We start from the raw sequence: 25,376 nt of genomic DNA, 5'->3' as shown, positions 1-25,376 counted from the left end.
GGTGAAAATTCTCTCTACAGGCAATTATATATCAGAGAAGATGGAACATTGGATGTGGAGTGAGAAAAACCTGAGTTCAAGTCCATCCTCAGATATCTACTAATTGTATAACCCTGGGAAAGTTACTTGACTCTGCCTCATTTTTCTCAAAAATAATAGCACTTCCCTCTCAGGGATTACATGAGATAATATTTGTAAAATGCTTAACAAAAATCCCTGGAACATATTAGGCTTTTAATAAATGCTTATTTCTTTCCTTTCCCCTTCTCTCCATTAATGCAAATAGGTAATTTAGCTGTAATTTATAGTTTTAGAGAGATTCCTGGGGGCACTGAGAGATTGTGGTTATATAACTACTATGTATCAGAGGCATAATTTGTATCTTCCTGTCTTTGAGACTGACCTTCTATCCACTACTCCATATTGCTTCTTAACAATTTCTGTAAGAATGGCCAATCAAACCATTGAAGATGAATTGCAGAATTTATAGCAGAATGGACCCTCATTTCTCACCACTATCAAGTTGAAACTTACTAAAGTATATTTGCCTCAGAGATGTATAGCTGGTCCCTGTGTACTCTTCTTTTTTTTACTGTGCAAAGTGGCTCCATTTATGAAATACCATATCAATAGTAATCTAAGATTACTTTGCAGGACAGTTTGGCTTGAAATGAAAAGCTTGACTGTTTCTGTATGAGCCCAGCATAAAACCACACATGTTCTCAAAGCAGGTGTTTATTGAGAAGAGTTCTGTTGTGGGACTGAGGGAGGATGGACACGTAGGAAATTTTGGTTGATTGTTCTGTCATTTATTCTTTAAGCATTCATTGATTCAACACACATTTATTAAGTTCTTTGTGCCATTGTTTTTCAATCATATCTAATTCTTTGTGATCCCATTTGGGGTTTTCTTGGCAAAGACTCTGGAGTGGTTTACCATTTCTTTTTCAAACACATTTTACAGATGAGGAAACTGAGGCAAACAGGGCTAAGAGACTTCCCTAGAGTCACCAGCTAGTAAGTGCCTGGGGGTAGATTTGAATTCAGGAAGGTGAGTTTCCGACTCCAGGAGCAGCACTCTATTTACTCTGCCAGTTCCTACTGTAAGCCAAACATTGTCATAGTCACTAGGAGAGAGAAAAATAATTTGCTTTCTTTGTACTTAGGCTGGTCTTGAGACAACAGGCAAATCAGTCAGCAGTTCCATATTGGAATCATTTCCTGATTGTAGAACCTGCCAATTCTTAGATTCTATTGGCTAGAATTCAGAGTAACATTCATGACATGACAAAACATCAGGAGTATGGCTTTAATGAAGAACCTTTCCATAGAGTTTTTTAATGAGACTGTACATGTGATTTCACTGCTATAGGGAACTCCCAGGTGAGAAAGCTCCTACCAGTTTATATTGGCACCCATTCTGTAACTCATAGTCTTAAGAGGGTTGCCTGGAGACACCAATAGGCTAAGTAACTTATTCTGGGTCACATATCCAGTATGTGTCAGAGGTAGGACCTGAACTCATGTATTTTTGACTGGGTGGCTTGCTCTCTATTTACTATACCACATTGTTTTTAAAAAAAATATTCCTCTAACAAATCCTAGGAAAAGGGACAGAAGAGGAAAAAAGAAGAGCTTCAGATCTTTGCAGTTCAGATCCTGAGAAGTCTTCAAAGCTACTTTACTTGTGGTTCTTTAGCTACTTATCTCCAGAATAAGTGGTTGAAACAAATTGTAGAGAGGGTGTCATTACTCTGGGCTCCAATTATAATGCATACAAGACTACTATCTTTTTCTATTTTCTTGTTAATAGCTTTAGTTTCTGATGGGGCCCCAAAGCAGAATACAGTTAACACTTATTTCATGTTTCCTGTTCACCTAGAGATGGTTTGTTTTTTCCTGTACCTTGAGGGTTGGTCTATACTTAACCTGTCAGATTCTGAACGTTCAGTAGGCATGTTGAAATAAAGCAAAAAATAAAGCTTCATTGTGTTCAATGGAGTAGCTGCCACCTAATTCCATCCCCACCCCCCCAAAAAAGCTGTGTTTTAAGTGGGTACTACAGATACTAGACAAGGAAAATCTATTCTTTGCTATTGGGATGCCTTATTTGTCCTTATATTTTTTTCACAAATGGAAAAAAAAATGTTGCTCATCTTCAATGAAAACCATTGACTTAAAGATAGGAGATGCAGGTTCAAGTCTCACCTTCACCACTAAACAGTTGTGACTATGGGATAGTCTCTTCATCTATCTGAGAATCAGATAGATTCTTGCTAAAAGGTACATAGTTTTCTCTGTTTCATAGAGTTAATATGAAGAATAAGTGACAAAATGTGAGTCAGTGTACTTTATAAACTATAAAACATAAAACGAGTTGGTGTGTTTATGCACTTTAATTGAAATTTTAAAACCATTCAAATTGTACTCTGATGTGTTTCATGTCCCCAAACAAACATCTACCCCGAGTTTTAAAAATTATTTAAAGCATTGGTTTCATTTTGTGATCAATATTTCACTTGATCTCTCTATTTTTTGACAGTGGAAAAAAAGCTAAAACCAAATCATCATATCTGGGGTGTAAATAGAAACTTTTACAGCTGGTGCTTCTCTTGTAATAATAGAATGAAAATACTACTTTTATGAAAGTGATACTAAATTATTATTTAAGCCTTAACTTTCTAATAATGTCTTCAAACCTGTCAATATTGGGTTTTTTCTCTAGATGGGCAACAAATTTGGGAGATGGAAGCCACAGTGGATAAAGATAAGAGCCAGCCTGTAAGTGTTCAACTGACAATATTTTGTACATCGTGGAACATTGCATCAGACTAACCAGTGAGGGCAGAGAATATCTGGATTTAACATGGTGATATCTCCTTTAACAGAATTTAGTATTCTTAGTTGGAAGCCCATATCCCCTTTCTTATAGCCTATAATTAATGATAAATATGCCTTATTGGTAATGAGGATTGTTAGTATTGAAAATCTGATTTGTCTGTGAATAGATTTTAGATCATAAACTCTTTAGTTTTCTTTCTGAGATCACTCCCAATTTATCCTGGATATAGCTTCCTAGTACACAGTTTGTTTCTAAGTTGTCTCCCTTCATTAGAATGTGAACTTCTTGAAGAGAAGGTTCACTTTTTCCTTTCTTTCTATCATTAGGGCTAAGGACAGTTCCTGGCACATAGCAAGCTGTTAATAAATGTTTGTTGACTTGTCAATCGTCTATTTGGACAAGGTCACTTGTCAAAAAGAGACCCTTGTTACATGGAATGACAAGGGATTACCCTGTAATTGATTGCAACATTGAGGTAGGAAATTTAGCTCATGCTTCATCTAAATTAATAGCAACTTCATCCTTTCAGAGTATGCTTTTTGTTGAAATACCTGAGTATCGAAACAAGCATATCCGCACACCTGTGAAGGTGAACTTCTATGTCATCAATGGGAAAAGAAAAAGAAGCCAACCTCAACATTTTACTTATCATCCAGGTAATTTCCCCCCCTGGGAGCAGTCATTCAAGGGATGAAGGAGGAAGTCTTCTATCTAGATTTGTCCATCCCCCTTTTTAAAAGATGGTTCATAAATTTGTTGACTTAGAAAAGAATTGGTGTGTGATTTGTGGTGCCATCAGCAGCTAAAAATCATGTATCTATGTAGAACAGACATATGAACTTAGGAAAATGAGAACTTTATGAGGTTTATAACCTGGAACTTCACACTAAGTGTGAAGACACTTAGTGGAAGAGCAATATAAGTTATTTCTATTCAGTATGTCACTATGGTACTGACTAGGGTAAAATTTCTTTCCTTTTATATTAAAATATTTAAATGTAAAATAATTTAAGTATTTAACTTAAATATAAAATAATTTAAATTTAAATATAAAATTTAAAAATAATTTTAAAATTATAAACTTTACAGTAGTTTCAACAAATAAAAACAAAAGAAATGAACAAAATGAGTTCTAAAGGCCCAAATAAGATTTGTTTACCTATTGATAAGAAAAAATATTAAATAATAAGATAATAACAGAAAAATTTAATTATCCCTGAATTCCATTTTAGTCTCATTTCCCTCTGTACAATACTGTTTTATTGCTCTTTTTGTTTTTTATTTTGACTTATTCAATGCGTATCTCCTTCCAATTCTGCTTCTGACCAAGGTAAATCAGAAGGCTTAAAATGATTTTTTTTTTTTAACTTGGGAAAGTAGGTCACAATCTTCCCAAGAGATGATCCAGACTTTGCCACATTCCCAGGATGGGAAACATATAATGAGAGAATATCATCAAAATGTGTAATTTCCTGTCCCAGGCCAAACCAAGGAGCTTATAGGCTCCTGAAAGCAAGAGAGAAAGTCTTAGAGCAGTCTCTGGCTTCTCTACCCCCAATTTGGTTTTATTTAAGTGATGGTTGTGGGTTTGCGCTGGCTCTTGTTCTGCCTAATGTAGCCGATCCAGCCCTTATTAAAATGTGTCTGCTCCAGAACACTGCAGGCATTAGAGCTGATGTAATAAACCGTAAATGTTGGTGGTTAAATCACTGAAGCTTAAATACAACATAGAATCGTGTGAAGGCCTCATTTTGAATCCTCTCCTCCACAGGCAGAAAGGACGGTTTTTCAATTACGTTTTATAGCACTTTCATAACATAAAATTTGTGGTGAAAATGTCCTCCAACATAGTCTTTGGCCTTGGAGTGCTTGATTGTGACCAGGGCCAAAGCCCAGTATAATAGTGGGCAAAGGATTGTAGTTGTCAGTTTTGAACTTTTTTATTTTGGGTGGATTGCTATTTTTAAAAAATGATGATGATGGATTCAGTTCTTCAGAATTTATTTTAGCTTTTGGCTTACCTGTGTCTTCAGCATGTATTTGATTTTTAACATCTATTTCTAAGAGATCCTGTTGACATTCCATTCTTCGATCCATTTAATGGCAAAAGGTATGAAATGGAAGAGCAGTGCATTATTCTAGGTCTCTCATTAGGGCAAGGAAGTTCTTCCACTGTCTTTCACCTGCTCATTAAGAATAATGTACTGTACATGCTTTATTCTAGTTCCATCCATCAAAACAGAACCCATTGATGAATATGATCCTGCCTTAATCTGCAATACAGTGCACAGTGCCTTGGGAACAGTGACACAGCCTTACTATTCACAGCACACAATGGTCACTGAGTCCCCTTCCTGTCTTGTGGCCACTATGGCATCATGCCAACAGTTCCGCTCAGGTTTATCTTCTCCCGACTCTCGGTACCAACAACAGAATTCAACAGCTGTAATATACCAGAGGAGCAAGAGCTTGAGCCCCAGTCTCTTGGGCTACCAGCAGCCCACTTTGATGGCCTCATCCATCTCCATTTCAGATGCTCACCGATCAGTGCTCATGCATGCTGGCTCTCCAGGCCAGAATTCAGCTCTGCTCCACCACTCTCCAACCAATCAGCAGTCTTCTCCAGTGATTCACTATTCTCCAACCAATCAGCAGGTGAGGTGTGGAACCCACCAAGAATTCCAACACATCATGTGCTGTGAAAATTTTACATCCAGTGCTGCCCGTCCCAATCCACCCCAAGTCAGTCAAGCACAGAGAATAAGTCCAAGTTCCTATCCTACAGTCATTCAACAACAGAATGCTACAACTCAACGAGCTGCTAAAAATGGACCGCCAGTTAATGACCAAAAGGAAGTATTACCAGCAGGAGTGACTATTAAGCAGGAACAGAACCTGGACCAGGCCTATTTGGACGATGGTAAGATGATTGTTTTTATCGTTACCTGCACAGAAACTCCTATAAACCCTAGAAAAAGAGCAAGAAAGAGTATAAACCTTGCATAAGTCTCTGTCCCCCTTTGGGTTATAAATTCTGAGGCCCCTTCCAGCCCTATAATTCAATGATCCTGTATGCATATATATTTGCAAAAACTACTTTGCTAGCATTTTATTTGCTGGGCAGCCACTGGGCTTATAAGCTCAAAAAAACCCAACCTTAAATCCTAATAGTGACATTTTCCCTCCCTCTCCCCACAAACAGGAGTAGGTAGGTTTAAATTGCTAGCATTTTCTCTTCATTTGCCAAGCTGAGGTTGAAAGTAGAGAAACAAGAGAGAAGGCTTTCCAATTCCATTCTATTCTTGCAGGGAGAAAAAAATAGCACTTTATAACACTCCCTTGGATATCTTGGGGGTGGAAAAATAAGAACAAAGCTCATTGAACATTTTATATAGATCAGGACATAGTGTGTGTGTGTGTGTGTGTATGTGTATGGGGTGGGGAGGGGATTGTGCTGCAGGCCAAACTTTGCAGATGTCCTGGCTGAACAGTAGTACATTGATGAGTTAGAAACAATGAATTTCCTTTGTTGGGAACCCAATAGATGTAGTTGTTGGGCCTAAGGAAAGGCTGTAGGGAAGCTTGATTTGAATCCTCCTCTTTTATTCGTAGGTGGCTTGGCTCATTAGCAAAGTAGCCAACGAGTTATTTTTGTGAAGAAACAGCCATGTCACTTTTTGCCCTGTGATTAGCACCAGGGGATATGGATAGAGCTCGGATATGATTCCAAATTTGTTTCTAATTAGTGGAGGCCCAGAGATGAAAAGCAAAGGGGGAGGGGGAACAGGACTCCATAATTTATTGCTCACTGGAAAACATATTTTGGGAAAAGAAATCTCTGCCATTGTCAGCCATTAATTATTCTTGTAGTTTAACTCTCTGGAACATACCTGAGAACCAGGAAGGCAGCAAACAAACACTTCTGAGAAGCCAAAATAGAAGATATAATGCTCATCTACCTTATTCATAGTAAGACTATGATTCACATTTCAGACTTTGATTCATAGCCTGTTGACTCTGATTTTTCACACAGTTCTGTCAAGCTTGGTTATTAGCTGACAGCAGGTCAGAAGAGAAGAGAAATGTCTCCTACAGTCTGACACATTGAAGTCACAAGGAATGATAGCTAATACCAAGAGAGAAGATAGGACAATTTAAAAAAAACAGACACAATAACTCAAATTCTTGCAGTTTGGCTTTATTTAATGCTAAATCAACCAACTCTTAATAGCTCCTGAGGACATCATTATTCTAAAAAATGATATCGCATTCAAAATCTATAGTGTTCATAAATCATAGGGGAAATAATATATATATATATATATATATATATATATATATATATTTACCTTCTAAATTGATAAATGATGCTTGTTTATCATTGAAGTAGTAATATATATTTCCCTTCAAGAATTTAGGGATTATTGTCCTAAATTACATGATTTGGAAATCTACCTACAAATGAAAAGATTTTCATTTCAATCTCTTCATTTGAGATTGAAGACATTGCAGCTTTCTTCAAATATCTGAGAGGCTATCATGGAAAAGAGAGAATAGACTTGGTTTGCTTTGCCCAAAGAGCAGAACCTAGAACAATGCATAGATGATGCAGATAGATAGGAAGGGAAAACCTTCCTAACATTTTAAGCCATTCCAAACAGAGATTTTAAAGGTCCACTTGATGAACATTTATTGGAGATGCTAGAGAGAAGATTCTTGTTCAGATAGAGGTTGGACTAAATGACTTCTGAACTCCCTTCCAATGTTCTGATTTTGTGAAATAAATGAATAACTGGTGGGAGATCCTTCCCCCAAATCTATCCCTTTTGGGGTTGAATTTGACTGTAAGGGATAAATTAGCTGGTTCCATTTATTTATCTTGGTTACCTTGGACAGTGCCAAAGAAATCCATTTCCTTCTTCCAAATTACTCATCCCTATCATAGCAGCCAAGCAAGTCAAGTCACTTAAATGATGAGGTTGAACACTATGATGTCTAGGGTCTCTTCTGTCTTGTCTCCAAATCCTGTCATATTACTCAGCTATATTTGTAAACTTCAGAGATATTTGAAGATATTTGGGATGATGGGACTTTAAAGTTTAGGGTGAGAACTTAGGTACTGAGCCCTTCTCCTAGACTGGAGCTAGATAAAGAAAGGACTAGAAAGCATTTTAAGCCAGTGGCTTTATTAAAAATCAACTATTTTGCTGCTGAATGTGGGTTGAACACAGAATGGAAGGCCGGTCCTCTTGGAGAGGGGCAAGTGTGGGCATGTTATTTCAAATACTGGGCCAAAAAAATTCACCCACAGCTTTTGCACCTGTGAAGATGTGGGTGAAAATTTGGCTCCAAATCTGTGAGTTATTAAGATAATCGTAACAGATGCATTCCATCCTACACATCCATGGAAAATGTTCACAATCTGCATGGCTGGCATTACCTAATGTGGGTTCAGTTTCTTTCTTGACATTCATTTTTTTTTTTTTTTTTACAAGTGATAAGGACATGGTGTTTTTATTCTAATATGGGAGGGAGGGGAGAATAATACCAAAATTCCCTTAGAATTGTAATGTCATAGAAGTCATAGAGGTAGTCAAATAAGATTGACATTCATTTTTATGCATGAAAATTGAAATAGTTGATTGGGATTTGTTAATGCTTTTCTGGGAGACATGAGGAGAAACTTCAGGTTTTAGAACTATTCATTCTCTCTGTCTCTGTCTCTGTCTCTCTTTCATTACATACACACACAACCTATTTCTGAATATATGTATAGACAGATATAGATTACACACACACACACACATACACACACACACACACCTTCCTGAATATTCAGAAATGAGTTGCTTCCATTTGACATTAAAATTCAGTGGGGATTTTGCTTTTGGGAAAGCCCATTTACACTCTTTCTTTTGCATAATCCTCATATTTATACAGGAGAGGTAAAAAGTCAGTGTTTGTATATTTTTCATTTATTGTACATTTTTTGCAGCCAGCTTTCCCCTAAGTATTCTACATGTGTGTCTGGGGGAAATGATTCCCATGTGAGAACAACAGTTATTGATGAAGAAGATCACCTACTCTTTTGTAAAAATATAAATCATGATAACTTACTTTCATATAGCACTACCTCATTTATAAAGCACTCAGAATATGCTGCTATCTTACTGGATCTTCACCACAACTATGTGAGGATGGAATTGAAAAATAAGTTAATCTTCAAGGTTCCTACCAGTTTTAAATTTTTACAGTCTATGTGTTAATGTCTTTTCATCCTTCTGTTTATTTCACTGAGCTTACTGCTTCTTATTTCATCTACCTTAAAGTCATTTTCCCCCTTGCCTTGGTATCTTATCCTCCTTCATAGATCTCTTCAACATCCTCCTCTCAGCCTTTTCCACTTTCTGTATTTTTCCAATTCCTAAGCTTTCATTTGAATGGCTGGAAATTCTGTATAACAAAAATTTCAATTCTGCTATAAGCAATATAAGCAAAAATTAGTTGTTTTGCCAATAAAACAAGCCTTCCTAAGAGCAGAAGTTACATAGTATCTTATGCTTGTGGTCACTTGCTTTTTTTCTCATCTTACCCTGTATTCTTTTTCTTAAGGCTTTGACTACACTTGAGGCACATGAATAATTCCCAGAAGCACTTACTGAATTGTGGTGGATTGCAGCATTACCAATGAGAATCAGTTTCTTCATCTGCACAAATAACTATTTTCTTTTCTCTTCATCAGTTGAATATAACCCTCTAGCTGGAACCCAAATTATACAGATGGCATGGTGTAATTTGGATTTGGAATTAGAGGACTTGAGTCTGAATACCTGCTCTCCACTGTCTATCTCATTGCCTTATCACTGCCTATGTGTATGACCTTGGACAAATCACTAACCTTCTGGGGCCTCAGTTTCCATATCTATAACATGAGAGTGGGAGAGGTAGGTGGGAGTAGAAGATCTTGAAGATCTTTTGCAGTTCTAAAATTCTGTTTTATCCCATAACCTATTTTATTCCTTACTCACTTATTTCTAGTCTTCTTGATTCTCACCAACATGGGTTATAAGATTTGGAATTGACAAGAATTTTAAAAATCATTTAGGCCAATTCTTCCAATTTACAAATGACAATATTGAGGCTGAGAGAAGCTGAGGTCACATGTATAGCAAGTGGTAGAACTGGGATGGGGACCTGACCCTCTGCTTTTTTATCCAGTATTTCTACATGATGCTGCCTTTTAGAAAGGGCTGAAACTTTCTCTTTTCTACTCGTCACTAGTGAAATTCAGAATGCAGAATATGTGGAGGATGGAGTCACAGGCCTCTAGACCAGAGTTATAAAAATATTTGCTTCGGGTTACCTCAGAGTGAGACAAACCTTAATAACGAAAACACAAGCCCCTGTAAAGCCTTTAGCCGATGTTCACTGATTAACCACCAGTGCAACAATTCATTGGGAAACCTTCTTGAAAATAAGGGCAGTCTCTTGAAAATACTAATTACTTTTTTTTAAAAAAGGATTTTGGGGGATTCTATTGGTTCATTCTATTGGCTGTCAAGTGAGCAGCATCAATCCCTACCTAATCCTTTGACTCCTCTCTAGTAGATAGAAGTAGAAAAACTGATCTTTTAAAGATCTGGGTTCCAATTATGCCTTGACATTTAAAATCAATGTGGCTTCAAACATGTCTTTTAACTTTCCTGTGTCTTAATTAAGTCTGTAAAATTAGATGGCCCCCTCAATATCACTTCTAGCTTCAACTCTGTAATCCTATGATCCTTTAAACAAATAACTGTTCCAGGTTATGTAACTAGAAAGAAAAGATGTAGAGGGGTAGGCACTGTGAATTTCTCTCTTTCTGTCTCTCTGTCTCTGTCTCTGTCTCTGTTTCTCTTTCTCTCTCTTTCTCTCTCTCTCTCTTTCTCTCTCTCTCTCTTTCTTTCTCTTTCTCTGCCTCTCATTCTCTCTGTTTGTCTGTCTCTCATTCTGTCTTTCTGTCTCTCTCTTTCTATCTATGTCTCTGATTCATTCCTTCTCTCTGTCTTCCTCTTTGCTTTGCTATTTCTCTGTCTCTCTCTGTGTGTCTCTTTTTCTCTCTGTCTCTCTCATTCTTTGTCTCTCTTTCTGTATGTTTCTGTTTCATTTTTTCTATCTGTCTCTTACACACAGAGACTCACAATCTTAACAACATTCCTTATTATACAAACCATTACATTTTCCTCTCCCAAATATAGAGTAAAATGAGATTCTTTTTTCATTTATCAACAAACTCGTCCTTATATCCATTAATGAGTAATGATACCAGACTATACCTGTCACACTCTAATTGGAGTGGGGTCACTATTACTAATTTGGGGACCAAAAATAACAAAGACTGACTAGGGGGAGATATTGGCAAGAACTTTTTTTCCAGTTCTTAAGGTTGCTTTCAGTACAATGTAATGTACTTACTATGGGAGCCCCTCTAGCTAGACATAGATTTTTTTTTTGCCATAAGGACAAAGCGCTGTGAATCTCTTAACATAGATTCTTCATGAAAATAAATTAGGTAACAGATAAGATTTTCCTCAAAATATATCAGTGCTCACTCAGCAAAGAAGGTCATCTTGGAAAGGATTCTGCAATCTACCAGAAAGATCTGATTCTTCTTTTCCATGACCTTCACCATTATTAGTTTGAAGTCGTCTTTAGATACATGGTCAACCTATCATGGGATGAATGACAGAATGTTACTCAAAGGAATTGTTTTGGAGTAAGCTTTTTTTTAAAAGATCTTTTTTTTTTATCATAAACTTAAACATCAAGAAACAGGAGCATTTCAAAATGCAAAGGAGAAAAGAAATGATGATTGTGTAGGAAATTGAATGAATGAACTTTCCAAGAGCTGTCTTTGACTTCACTTTAGTAGTACATAATTCAAATCCTGAATTCCTTCAAATGTATTGTTCCTCCAAATGACCTCAAATTTATATTTATTCTCTATTTATTCCATATATACTTACATTATCTTTCCCACCTCCTGACTCTCAATTAGGATGTAAAGCTTATTGAGAGTAGTGGTTGTTTCATTCATTGAATTTGTATCCCAGGTGCCTAGTGGCTCCTGGCACTTAATAGATGCATAATAAGTACTTGTTGGTTGGTTGCTAACAATTAATATATTATAACTTAAAATATGCAAAATGTTATATATAAATTATCTATTGAAGGTTTCAAGTAATCCCACAAGGAAGGCACACAGGAGTTGTTTTAATTTTTTTTGGTCTGCACCGATGATTTCATGAGTATATAGAACTGTCAGGCAAGAAATTCCTCTGTTAATGAAGAGTGACAATAGTCTTGCACTTATGCATTAGCCTTAGAGAGTTGCCTTAGGTCACACAATCAATATGTGTCAGAGGCCAGTTCTTGATGGCGAGGCCAGCTCTTGATGGCGAGGCCAGCTCTTGATGCCGAGGCCAGTTCTGAATCCACAGAGCCATGTTGCTTCTCCTAATGAATTAGTTGTTGCAGAAGGTGCTGCTGTGTTGTTGTGTAGGTGGGAGATGGAACAAGGTGATTTTTGGGGTTCCTTATAGCTTAGATTCTCTCTCTTTTTTTTTTTATTTAATAGCCTTTAATTTACAGGATATATATACATGGGTAACTTTACAGCATTAACAATTGCCAAACCTCTTGTTCCAATTTTTCACCTCTTACTCCCCCCACCCCTCCCTAAATGGCAGGATGACCAGTAGATGTTAAATATATTAAAATATAACTTAGATACACAATAAGTATACATGACCACAACATTATTTTGCTGTACAAAAAGAATCAGACTCTGAATTATTGTACAATTAGCTTGTGAAGGAAATCAAAGATGCAGGTGTGCATAAATATAGGGACTGGGAATTCAATGTAATGGTTTTTAGTCATCTCCCAGAGTTCTTTTTCTGGGTATATATAGCTTAGATTCTCTAAGACTGCAATTCCAAATGGTCAGGAAAGTTCATGTACCATGTCAGGTTTACTGAAATGCTTTCTCCTGAATTCCCAGGATACTGATTTTTTATATATTAAAAACAAACAAACAAATTATAACTTGGCAACATACCACTAAAAAGATGAAGCTAAGGCTAAGTGATCTCTAAGCCTCCTCCCAGCTCTTAGAATTTAAGTTCTGAGGGTTCTTTCACACAGGATCATAAGATATGTAGGATGGTGTAGACCTCAAAGTGGAGGAAGTCCCAACCTATCAGGTAGTTCTTTTATGACATTGGATGAGAATACATATTTTCAAAGAAAGCAGCTGTGGTAAAGGTGAAAAATTACTGACCTAAGAACCAGGAGAATGGAGTAGTTTCAGATCTATCATTATTTATATGATCTTGAGCCAATCTTGGAGCTTCAGTTCCTGAAATATAAAATGAGGAACTTTAACTAGATAACCTCTAAGATCCTTTTGATAAGTGAATATTCTAGGCATATCTCAAACTGGTTTTCATCAGCTAACTGATCAATTGCTGGCAGCAGTTTGGATTCTTTATTCCTGCTTCAGGGAGAAAAATGGAAGCAAATCTTTTATTAATAATTTGAAAAAACTGAGGTTCAGGAAAAGCCCAAATCACTTTTTTTTTTAAAGTTACATTGCTAGTAAATAGTAAAGTTACACTGTTAATAAATGGTAAAGTTTGGACACAAACTCAAATCAGTTAATATATTCAGAACCTTTTTCATTAAATCATGTATTCTTCTCATACCAGTGCATCTTTTAGAGAAAGTATTTTGTAAGCGCCTAAGGAAGTTCTGTTCATAGTTTAGTTTCATAGTTTAGAAAATGCTTTTATTTATTTTCTGTCACAGTTTGTTCAATACATAGTAGGTGCTTAATAAATGTTTATTGATAGATTGAACAGTGAAGTAGGTGGTACAGAATAATTATCACCATTTTACATATGAAGATATTGAAGTTCAAAGTTATTACTAGCCCAAAGTCATATAATGCTGCCTATGTCCTGAGCTCTGTGATGGATCCTGTATGTCCCCTTCTGAAAGTCTGTGAATGCCTCGGGATGTTTATCTGGAGAAAGGCTGCAGATTAGTGCCTGGCTCAGAGAACTGTTCTGAGACATAATTACTGTTTGTCAGATGGGTATGCTCCCCTGGTGAAGTGCACCAACTAATTATATACAATGATTGTTATCTTGGTAGTTGGCATCTATCAAAATTATCCAATCACAATAGACAGAGGTCTTCCAATAAATGAATATGCTGAAATGGGCAAAATACACAGAGGATCCCACTCTCTCGAGTGGAGGAAAGAGGGGGGAAATGAATGTAGTTATTAAAAGACATCATTTTACTGGCACCTCTTTGTTCACCAAGTAGGGAATCTTTAATTGGGTCAGTACAGTGCCCATGGGCAAGTTTGTTACAAAGCACTTCCTATTCAAAAAGTCATGCAAAGTCCACAGAGAGCTTGCCATCCGCCAAGAGGAGCCCGTGGGCCAAGACTACAGCTACCCCAGGAGGCCACTCAACTGGGACTCTCTTGAGATAGAAACACAAGCAGGGAAAGAACCAGGGCAAGAAAGGTTAGGGGAGAGGAGGCAACTTCTAGATGGAGCCATCACTTAGGAAGTCTCTGCAAGGTTTTGAAGACCCAGAATCATATTGTGAGAGCTGAATTAGCCTTCAGAAGCATAGTGCTACCAATAATATTAATGATAACTTTTATTTCCACTTAGATCACTGTAGTCCCAGTATCTCATGGGATAAGTAGTATCAGTATTCATATCCCAGTTTCACTGATGGGGAAACTGATCCCCAAGGAGGTAAAGTGACTTTCATAAATTTACACAGTTACAGATAATTAGTGTTGGAACTTAATATGGGGAATTCTGCTCCCAAGTCCAATTTTCTCTCCATTAAAGTACTTTGCTTCTCTAGTCTGGTGGAAAAAGTAGCGGTTTAAAATCAGAATTGGGTTCCCATGCCAGCTCCATGGTTTACATGGTCATGTGACTGGACAAGCCATTCTGACTCCCTTGTGGATCTTTTTCCTCATCAATAAAATTCGGACTATAATACTTTTACCATCTACCTCCCAGGGGTATTGGGAGTAAAGTCTTTTGTGAGTTGTAAAGTTCTATAGAAAGAAATTGTTGCATCAGTATGGGGTTATAAGAAAAGTGTTTTGTAAACTTTAAAACACTCTATAAATGTCAATTATTAGTACTTTTATTATGATTTTGAAGAATTCTACTTTTTTTTGTTTACTCAAGGTCACAGAGTATGCAAGAAGAGACTTTTAGACTGTCAGAAGAGACTAGAAGGCTTTATAAAATCTTATTTTACTCAGCTGATTGAGAATTAATTATCTATCCATGTGGTTTTTGCAGGGGAAGAACAGTAAGAAGCCTAGTAGACACATTTCTCTTCTCTCTCTTTGCACTCCCTTCCTATATCTGTTTTACCATATCCCTCTTCATCTATCCATGACCTTGGGTCTGGGAACCAGGAAAGGTTATGTATCACCTAACTCTACCCTTGGGTGACTGTGGACAAGACATGAGGCTTCTTTGAAAAGTCTCTAGTTATAGTTAAGAAAGACCAAAAAAAAAAAAAAACAAACCAAAAACTCTTCCTAAAGCATATTGAGTTGAGGGACCAGAATTCCCAGTGTATTGGATTCAGAGGGAGGAAGACCTGAATTCAGATACTGCCTCAGACACTACCAGTAAGAACCTGTGTGAAACACTCAATCTCTCTATCATCTGCAAATTGAGGAGATTAGAGTTTGGAATCCTCAAAAGTCCTTTTTAGTTCTAAATCTATGATTCCTTATTCCTATTTTGTGTCTAGTTGCTAAGCTTTGTCAATCCTCCCTTTCCCAGTATTTAAGGAGCCACCTTCCAGATGGTTCTTGACAAAACAAAACAAAAACAAACCCAACAAGTTCTGAAATTCTGAAAGCCATTTGCTCCTAGAGAAATGTGCTGATGCTACTGGGGACTGTACATGCAAAACCAACCACAAGCCTGCTTCCAGACTGGGGATGCACTTACAGCACACTCTTCACATTCCAAAGCCAGGGTCTGAAATGAATAGAGCAGATGGTCCCTAGACAGAAAGCCAGAAGGTACATCATTAGCAATACAGGACTGAGAGAAGTTTCCTAAGATGGGTCTTTTATTGACTTTGGCTTTTGGGGAGGAATTTTTGTCTCTGAATTAGAATAGGCTTGTGGCTCTGGAGTGAACGTCCTATTAAATAAATAGTAAAAATTAACTCTACCCTAATGGCTTGTTATCGTGAGAGTGCCAGCTGTGAGGGAGATGGGGCCTGAGCCCAGATGTATAACATTCTACGATTTAATAGTTTGTTAGTGGTGACCTTTAGCATGCTACTTAAAGAAGTTTGTTGCATTCCTCTCCTTTAATTCCATGTCCCCAATAGAGGACTTAGTATTTTTCAAAGTACTTTCATAGGATCATTCATTTAACTTTGGAAGGATCTTTAAAGACCATTAAATCCAACCCCCTCATTTGAGAAATGATGGAACTGAGATGCACAAGTTAAATGGCACACCCAAGGTCATAGAGCTGGTAAGTATCTGAGGTAGGATTTGAACCCAATCCTTTCTGACTACAAATCTAGCACCGTATGTCATGAGCCACACTGCTTACCACATTTTGTTGTTTAATAATTTTTCAGTCATGTCTGACTCTACATGACCCCATGTGGGGTTTTCTTGGCAAAGATAATGGAATAGTTTGCCTTTTTCTTCTCCAGTTCATTTTACAGATTGGGGAAACTGAGGCATACAGGAATAAGTGACTTGCTTAGAGACACACAGCTAATAAGTATGTGATTCTGAACTTGAATGGAGGTCTTCCTGACCCCAGGCTCTGTACTATATCCATTGTGCTAACTAGCTGCACATATATTTATAGTTAATGGTTATCCTATTCATTAGCATTAAAAAAGAATTTGTAAATCATTAAATTTAATCATATCATTGTACAAATATAGATGTAGAAAGTATGGGAGTTTGGGCTGGATCTGCCCTTACCTTGGGGCCCATCTAAGTGATTTTTTGTTTGTTTGTTTAGACCTATCTCTCATAATCTTGTTGTTGTGGGAATTGTAGAAGGCATACCTAGATAGATGAGTCAGGGTCAGTAAGGAGTTTAATTAATAAACATTTTTACAATAATATAAATTACTCTCTCTCTATCTGGCCACTTTTACTTCCCTTCCCTCCCAAAAAATCTTCCTTAAAATAAACTGTCAATTTCATTTTTGGGGGAGATGTATTTTTATGGAAAGCCTTTTTTTCTGCTCCATTCTATAATAGCATTTTTGATATTGTGGTGAATATCAATCAAGATGAATAGAGTTTACTCCTGTTTACTTCAATTCTATTCATTATTAAAATGCACCCACTTGGTGCATTTAAAATTTTTGTCTACTTAGGCCGGAGGGAAATCTTTTGGAATGTTGGGTAATGATGGAACCATTTCCACAAAACCATACAACAAATTCAAACATGGAACCATGTTCAACAAATATTTAAATGTCTATTACGTGTCAAGCATTGTGCCAAGGACTAGAGATAGAAAAAGAGGCAAATATCAGGTCCCTTCCTTCAAGGAGTTAATCTTCTAATGGGAGTGACAATATCCAAACAACTATCTACGTAGAAGATGGATGGATATGGGATCAATAGATAAAGATATGTCTATTTCTATTTATCCATCTATCTGTCTGTCTGTCTATCTATCTGTCTGTCTGTCTGTCTATCTAGAAAGAGAATGATAGTGATAGAGAATGGGATGGAGAGAAATTGGGAAAGATCTCCTGAAAAAGGAGAAATCTCAGCTGAATCTAAAAAAAGAAGCCAAAGAAGTCAATAGGTACAGGTGAGGAGAGGGAATATTCCATGCATAGGGGGCAGAAAAGCATGAAATCAGGAGATTGAATATAGTGAGAAATAGCAAGATTTCCTCAGTATTACTATTAATAGTATTTTATAAATTCTAGATTATACTGAAATTGAGAATGTGAATAAAATGTGGATCGATTTGGGTCTCCTGCCTTTTGAGAAGCTTAGTAGTCAGTAAATGGAACTTCTGGAAGATAAGAAATGATGAAAGGACTCACTAATATCCCTAGAAGAAAACTTTATTATTTTCAAGGACTTGTTTTAACCATCACAAAAATCAGATCCTTAATGAGGCAATTAATGTGATGCTATCCTTGTCCTTTTATGACAGGAAGGTTAGGAAGTTGACATCATGACAATATTGTCTCTTGCAAGATACTTGGATTGAAATTTTAGGGATTGTGCAGATGAGAAAATAGGTTTCATCTGAAGCCTATTACTTCCAGCAGTTAGAGAAAGTCAAAAGGACACTTTAAAATTTTAGGATGGACAATTTTCTATTCCGTTACATAAGTTAGTTATGTGTATGATAAATTTAAAAGGTTATTTCCCAGTTAGTAACTTAAGAATCTTAAGAAATCACAAAATTCCAGAGATTGAATGAGTTTCATAGAATACCTAGCCCAGGTTCTTCATTTTATAAATGAAGAAATTGAGATCCACAGTAAATGACTTCTCCAAACAGTAAGTCAATGACAAAACTAGATCTAGAGCTGTTTACTTTTCTTTTCATTGTACCATATTACTTGTAACTTGCTTAGAATCACAGCCTGGGGGGAAGATGGCTGCTTTTTCATTTCTTCCAATTGATCAAAAGATGATTAGTAGATGTTTTGATCTTATAGGTTATAGGACCTTATGATTAAGTCTGAAAGAGACCTCAGAGAGCACATTTTTGTGCTATATGTGTCAGGCATTGTTCCAAGGTCTGGGGATTAAAAAGATAGGCAAATTTGGGGTCCTTTCCTTCAAGGAGCTCATATTCTAATAGGAATGACAACATGCAAACAACTATGAACATAAAACATTCCAAGTCTGGAATTCTAGGTTCTGTATGATAGTGGGCAAATCACTTCCCCATTGGAGCCTTTTTTTTCTTCATCTGTAAAATGAGGTGATTGGACTAGATGGTTCCTAAATCTAAAGTACCTCCAGACTCTAAACCCTGTGAACTACAATCCTATGATTCTCTTCTTCCCACTGACTCAAGGATCAACTATTCTTGGTTGAAGCAGAAGTTAAGGAATTTTATCAATAGAATAAATGATACTTTATGGTGTTGTACAAAAAGATGTTTAAGATGTGTCTCATAAGAGACTCTTCCTTTCCTTTCTTTGATCCTCCCTTCCTCCTTCTCTCTCTCTCTCTCTCTCTCTCTCTCTCTCTCTCTCTCTCTCTCTCTCTCTCTCTCTCTCTCTTTCCATCTCTTCCTCCCTCCTTCCTCCCCTCTCTCCTTTCCTTCCCTCCTTTCTTCCCTCCTTCCCTCCCTCCTTCCCTTTCTTCCTTCCTTCCTTCCTTCCTTCCTTCCTTCCTTCCTTCCTTCCTTCCTTCCTTCCTTCCTTCCTTCCTTCCTTCCTTCTTTCCTTCCTGCCTTCCTTCCTGCCTTCCTTCCTGCCTTCCTTCCTTTCTTGCTTCCTTCCTTCTTTCCTTTTCCAACTTTGACATTCTTTGTTCTAAGGTCCAGCTCTGGAATTCCATATTTCTAAGAATCTTCCCAGCTCATTCATACCATGGTTTAGGATCTCTCCTAGCAACGACATTCTCAATTCTAAGCTCCCTTCTATTCTATGTTATACATCCTTTTAGTTTTGATAGTCTTGCATTCTATGAGCACAAACCTTACAAACAAGTCTATTATTTATAGCTTGGAACTGTCAAAATCAGTGAACAAGTTTCATTCTACAACTCTTCTTAGCCCTTTTAGACTTTGGACAATTCATTTGCTTAACTAGGGCTAAGGCAATGCATAACTAAGTATAGTGGTTGTTCCTGATACCAGAGAAATGTGGCCACTCCCTCAGAGTGTGGTTGGCACCATTGTTAGTTCAGAGCAAGCCAGGAAGAGACTCACTAGTTTCATCATTTCCATCCTTGCTTTTGCAGCCCCCTCCCCACCCTCTTGTCAGACTTGCTTCCTCACACCTGCAGTTCCAAAAAGGGCAGGGCATAGGATAGCAAGGGCAAGAATGAATGTATGTAGGTGTGTGTAGTTACCAGTTTATAGGTAATAAATGCAGATGTTTGGGGGATGTAAATTCAAAGCCTCTTGGGTAGCGAAAACAAAACAAAATTAGATCAATAAAAGAACCATAAAAGCCAGGGATAAATCTTCTCATTTAAAAAATATAATTTTAAACTTTTTTTTTTTTTTTAAAAACAAGTATGTTATTTGGGCTCTAGGAAGGGACTATTTAGTGATGAAAAAAAATCTACAGGATTACAGAAGCAAACTCTCAGGTCTAGAAGGGATCTTTGGTGTAAGCTAGTTGAATCCAATACTGAAGCATAATCTTTCTTTACATTGTTTCTGAGAAGTGGTTATCCAATGCTTTCAGACAGGTCCAAAGATTCCAAGCTAAAGTATCCCTAGAGTACCACCCCTGCTTCTTCCATCATCTCTCAATATCTCATGGAATCATTGATTTCCACTTGGCCAATACTAGTTTTTAAGGAGTTCTTTTCTTCAATATTAATTCTCTTTTGGCAATTTTCTTGCATAGTTTTCATTTCTTACCCCAGTATTTCTCCTGTTTCCTTTATTTAATTATTTTTTTTCCTTTTTTTTTTTTAACTCTTCTAGAAATACTTGGACTTATGTTCAGTCTGCATTTTTCTTTGAGGCTTTGCTTGTAGATGTTTTTAAGTTACTGTTCTCTGATGTATTTGTGTCTTCCTTAAACTTCTATATCACCATATTCTTATGGTTGATTTATTTTTATTGTTTTCTCATTTTTTCCAGTTTATTAATTGATTTTGGAATTTATGTTAGTGTTAGGCTAGGCTCACTTTTTTGGGGGGGGATATTTGATTTAAAATGCCAGAGGTTTTTGTTTTGCTGCTTTCACAGTTCATTCTGGGGACCTATAAGATTTCAGTGCTTTCAAAGAATGTGATTGACTTCCCATAATCTAGTGTAAGCTACTCTTCTGCCTTTAGAAGGTTCTATTGTTCAAATCAACTAAGGAATTAGTTTCTTTGGTATTTTCTATACTTCTATGTAGCTGTTAATTCTTTTTTTTTTTTGGATATTTTTCTTGTATAGCTCTCATTTCTTTTTCCAATTTTTCACATGTCACCTTGATTTAAAATCTGTTTTTATTTTTTTACATTTGTTTAACTCATTTGACTCTCCCTTGGTTTTGGTCTTCTCCTTTGATTTATTCCACCACAGACTTCTGTATGGGAATATTGGTTAGAACTGAGTCTTCCCTCTGCTCTTGGGCTCAGAGCCACACAGCTACATTTCTGGAATTTGTTCCTTGCTCCTTATACAGAAAGGCCCCTGCTCTTTCTTGACTATTTTGCACTCTGGAAAGTATGACTTGGGACTGGATTGTGGGTGGCAGAGGTATCAGATGGCATCAATTCCTGCTTCCATGGCCAAGATAGGAATCCCCAGGGATTTTTTTCTACCCTAGTGCTTTTGTCCAAGTGGTTTTCAGTCTCCTTACCATCTCTGGATGCTGAAAAACTCCTAACTACTGTAGATGCTTTCACTGATCACAGCATCCTCTGCTGCACTGTGTGCAGTCACCCCTTGCCTCAATGTCCACAGACCATTATGTCTACCTTCTTAAGGTTCCATGAGCTTTGACTTTTTCTTGACTTTCTGAATCAGAACTCAATCTGATGTGCTTTCTAGATTGTGGTGGAGAAAGATGTATAGGATGTATACCATCTTGACTCCACCCTCCTCTTTCACTTCTCAATGTCTAACACCACTGGAAGTAGAAGGAGATAATGTTTGATTCTTGTTGCTATAACTGATTTAGAACCAGATGATCTGGGTTCAGATTTCAGTCCTGTAACCTACTACTCATTTAATCTTGGGCAAGTCATCATTTCTCTGAACATTAGTTTGTTCATCTATAAAATAAAGGGGCAGGAATAGAAGACTTCTAAGGTCTCTTTCAACTTTAAATATAAGATCCAAGAAGGACATTGACAAATTGGAGTCCATTCACAGGAGAATGAACAGGATGGTGAAAGAATTGTAGACATTCAACAATTGGTTAAAGAAGAAGGGAATGTTTAGACTGAAGACGACTAAAGGTGAACATGATAGATGTCCCCAGATATATGAAGGGCTATCATATGGTAGCAAGATTAGATTAATTTTGTTAGGCAAAAGAGAGCAGAACCCACAGCATTGGTTTGAAATTGTGGAGAGGATGATTTTTAACTTTTTATATGATAAATCTTCCTAATAGTTAGTCCTGTCCAAAAGTAAAATGACCTGCATTGGAAGATTGCAGGATAACTACCATTAGAGGGTTTTGGATAGATGACCACTTCTCAGGCAGAGTCTAGGGGGGATTCTGATCAAGTATGGATGGGCCTAGGTGATCTGTGAGATCCCTTCCAACTCAGAGAATCAGAGGATTTTAGAGGAAGTGTCAGTAGGAAGAACTCGGAATTCCTAAGAATTTCTCTGGCAGGCCCGCTGTGCCTTTCCTCTGAAACAAAAAAGAATTCCAATCTTCATTATGATTGAATTGATTCAAACATCAGACAAGTAAAAGAGTAGGAAAGTTCCCAGTATTTTGGTTCTGACATCCTCAAGTGACTTGTCATTTAAAAGAGTTGAGGAGAGAGACAGAGACAGATGGACAAAGACACAAAGAGACAGACAGAGGTAGGAGAGAGACAGAGACACACAGAGACACAGCGACACAGAGACACAGGCAGAAAATTGGAGAGAAAAAGACACAGAGAGAAACAGAGAGAAGTGGGAGAGGGGCAGAGAGACAGACAGATACACACAGAAGTGGGAGAGAGACAGACAGAGAGACAATCAAAAACAGAGAGACAATCAAAAACAGAGAGACAGAGAGGCAGGCAGACTCACAAACAGAGAAAGGTACACAGGCAGACAGAAAGACAAAGGGAGACAGACATATAGAATATAATCTCTGCCTGTTTAGAAATAGAGCAAAAGCAGTAAATTCAGTCTCTCCAAGTCCAACTTTCCAATTGGATCCAACTGCTCAGTCTGGAAATTAGCTCAGTAGAAAAGTGTTTCTGCTACTAGATCAGCCACATTCATTCATTTATTTGTTTGTTCATTCATTCACAAAATTTGTGAATTTATACAAACTAGGTATTTGCTCAATACTTAGTATGTACAAATATATATCATAATATTTCTTCTATATTTCAAAATATTTGTGATTTCATTGTCAATTTCTTCACATATTAGGAAATGTTTCTTTGAGAATTGGATCAACTTTCTAATAATGAGCTTCTGTGAAATTAGTTCAGTTCGTCCACAACTTATACATATTTGGTTGGCAGTGTCAGAAAACCAGGGTTTACATCTTTGCTGTTTATTTTATTAATTACATGTGTGATCCTGACAAATCACTCCCATTTATTGGACTTCCTATAAAAGTAGAGATGACATGGGAAGGATCCTGAGTATGGAATCAGAGCACCTGGGATCAAATCCTGCTTGCCACTGACTACTTATGTGATTTCGGACAAGTCATTTAACTTCTTCTGGGTCTTGTTTATCTAATCCACTTAACTTACTTGGTAAAGTCACTTCCTTTCCAGGATAATTTCCTTTTCTGTGAAATAAGAAATTTAGACTAGATGGCCTCTTGGATTCCTTTTATCTCTAACTTTTTATGAACCTATTTTTGAAGCAAACTATGTAGTTTATGACTTAATCTTCACCAACTCCTTGATTTTTACTGCATAAAGAAAACAGCTAAGATACCACTCTTTTTCCAACTTTTTTTTTTTTATTATAACAGAATAGGTTGTGGGTTAGAAATAGTGAAGTGGAACACTTGTAGGAGAAACTAGTCTATTTGGGCAGTAGTCCATTCTGACTAGAATTGAGGCACTTCAGAGATCTCTGTTGAGTACTTGTTGCTAGTCAATTTTCAACATGGTCTTGTACATATACAGACATTTCTCTATGTGAATTAAACTTAAGTGAGCCCAATTAATTGTTATTTTGGCCTGTCTCAATCTCTACACTGGATAGTTTTCTTTTTCTTTTTTCTTTTTTTTTTGGATGTTTCAGAATGATGCTTCTAAGCCCCTGAGTTAAATTTTTGAACTCCTGCTGAGTTAGCCACATTCCATTTTTGCTAAAGTCGTCAGAGCACTTTCTAAAAATCCTTCTCTGTATTCAGAGAAAGATCTCTGGAGCCAGACTAAAAACTTCAGTTTTTAGTTATAATTTTTATATCAAATCATCAAGATGATGGGCTGTAACTAGAGAGGGATTTTGAAGAAAGCCATTTGGTGGGTATTACACACACACACACACACACACACACACACACTTTCAATTGTTTAACTAAGCTCTTGACCTAAGTTTTATTTTCACTATTACTTTGACCCTTTTAACCTCCTTAGGTTTCAGTTACTTTGTATTTTTTTTTTTAAAATTAGCTGTTTTATATTTATATTTTAAAAATATTGATTGTTTTTAATTTTGAAATTCATAACATGAAAAAGAAGCATTTTATAAAAGTAAAAAAATACAAAAAACAAAAATAAAAATCAGAAAAATATGCTTCTATATGAAACAAGTTCTAATACAGAGGGCTGGGTTTTCTTTTGAGTAATTAAAAATTCAACCTGGCACTTTCAAAACTATCCTCATTCCTTTTGGACTTCCTCCTATGCTATTGCGCATTTGGTATGAGGTCTTGCTGAGTCCTTTTCAGGGTTGCTCATCCACCTTTGCTGTTTATGTTTACCAAACTCTCTTACCTGTGGCTCCAAGAAGCTGTAACAGTGGCCATACACCAATAACTCCATTTTGGAATGGATTTATTTTTGGCATACAGTTTAAACTAGGTTGAGTGAACTATCTCATGTTTTAATTAGGGATTTTGTGTATATGAGAGTCAATTGGAGCTAAGTGACTCGCCCAGACTCACACAACTAGTAACTGTTAAGTGTCTAAAGCTGGATTTGAAACCGGGTTCTCCTAACTCCAGGGCTGGTGCTCTATCCACTACACCATCCAAATGCCCCTTAATTAAGGATTTGAACTAGAAGGACTCTGAGATCTCTTCCAACTCTAGACCTGTGCTCATATGATCCTTCTACATTTTCTGCAGAGTAAAGTGCATAGATGTATAGCACAGACATAACTTAGCAACCTTTACCATGCTATGAATTCAGACTAAATGTTTGGCCCAGGTATTAAAATCTTCACTCTTTAAGTCGTATTACCAATCTCTGCTCCTCCAAGAAAATTTCCCTGACTTCCCTAGCTTTCCCTCTCCCTAGTTTGAATTTCAAATAAATTTACTAGTTTTTACCATTGATTGGTATTCATCACATACCTCCTAGTTTTATTAATTGTTTGAGTGTCTCCTCTGCACAGCTAAGCTTCCAGAGGGCAGGGACTGTACC

The 25,376-nt window shown here is 36.9% G+C and overlaps 1 protein-coding gene across 7 annotated transcripts in view; it reads left to right on the top strand.

The window, feature by feature from the left end:
* The window catches only part of NFATC2 (nuclear factor of activated T cells 2), a 180,519-nt gene that overhangs the window by 119,352 nt on the left and 35,791 nt on the right, over positions 1-25,376 (top strand). For all 7 annotated transcript variants that reach the window (XM_031951640.1, XM_031951639.1, XM_031951638.1 and 4 more), the window contains exons 7-9: positions 2,726-2,781; positions 3,372-3,498; positions 5,067-5,762. In XM_031951640.1, the coding sequence (XP_031807500.1) occupies positions 2,726-2,781; positions 3,372-3,498; positions 5,067-5,762 (879 nt within the window). The remainder of the gene's footprint in view (positions 1-2,725; positions 2,782-3,371; positions 3,499-5,066; positions 5,763-25,376) is intronic.

This window comes from Sarcophilus harrisii, chromosome 2 (genome assembly GCF_902635505.1).
Source record: "Sarcophilus harrisii chromosome 2, mSarHar1.11, whole genome shotgun sequence".
In the NCBI taxonomy this organism is placed as follows: Eukaryota; Metazoa; Chordata; class Mammalia; order Dasyuromorphia; family Dasyuridae; genus Sarcophilus; species Sarcophilus harrisii.
Note: the sequence above shows the minus strand (reverse complement) of the source record. Positions and strands in the feature narration are given on the sequence as shown.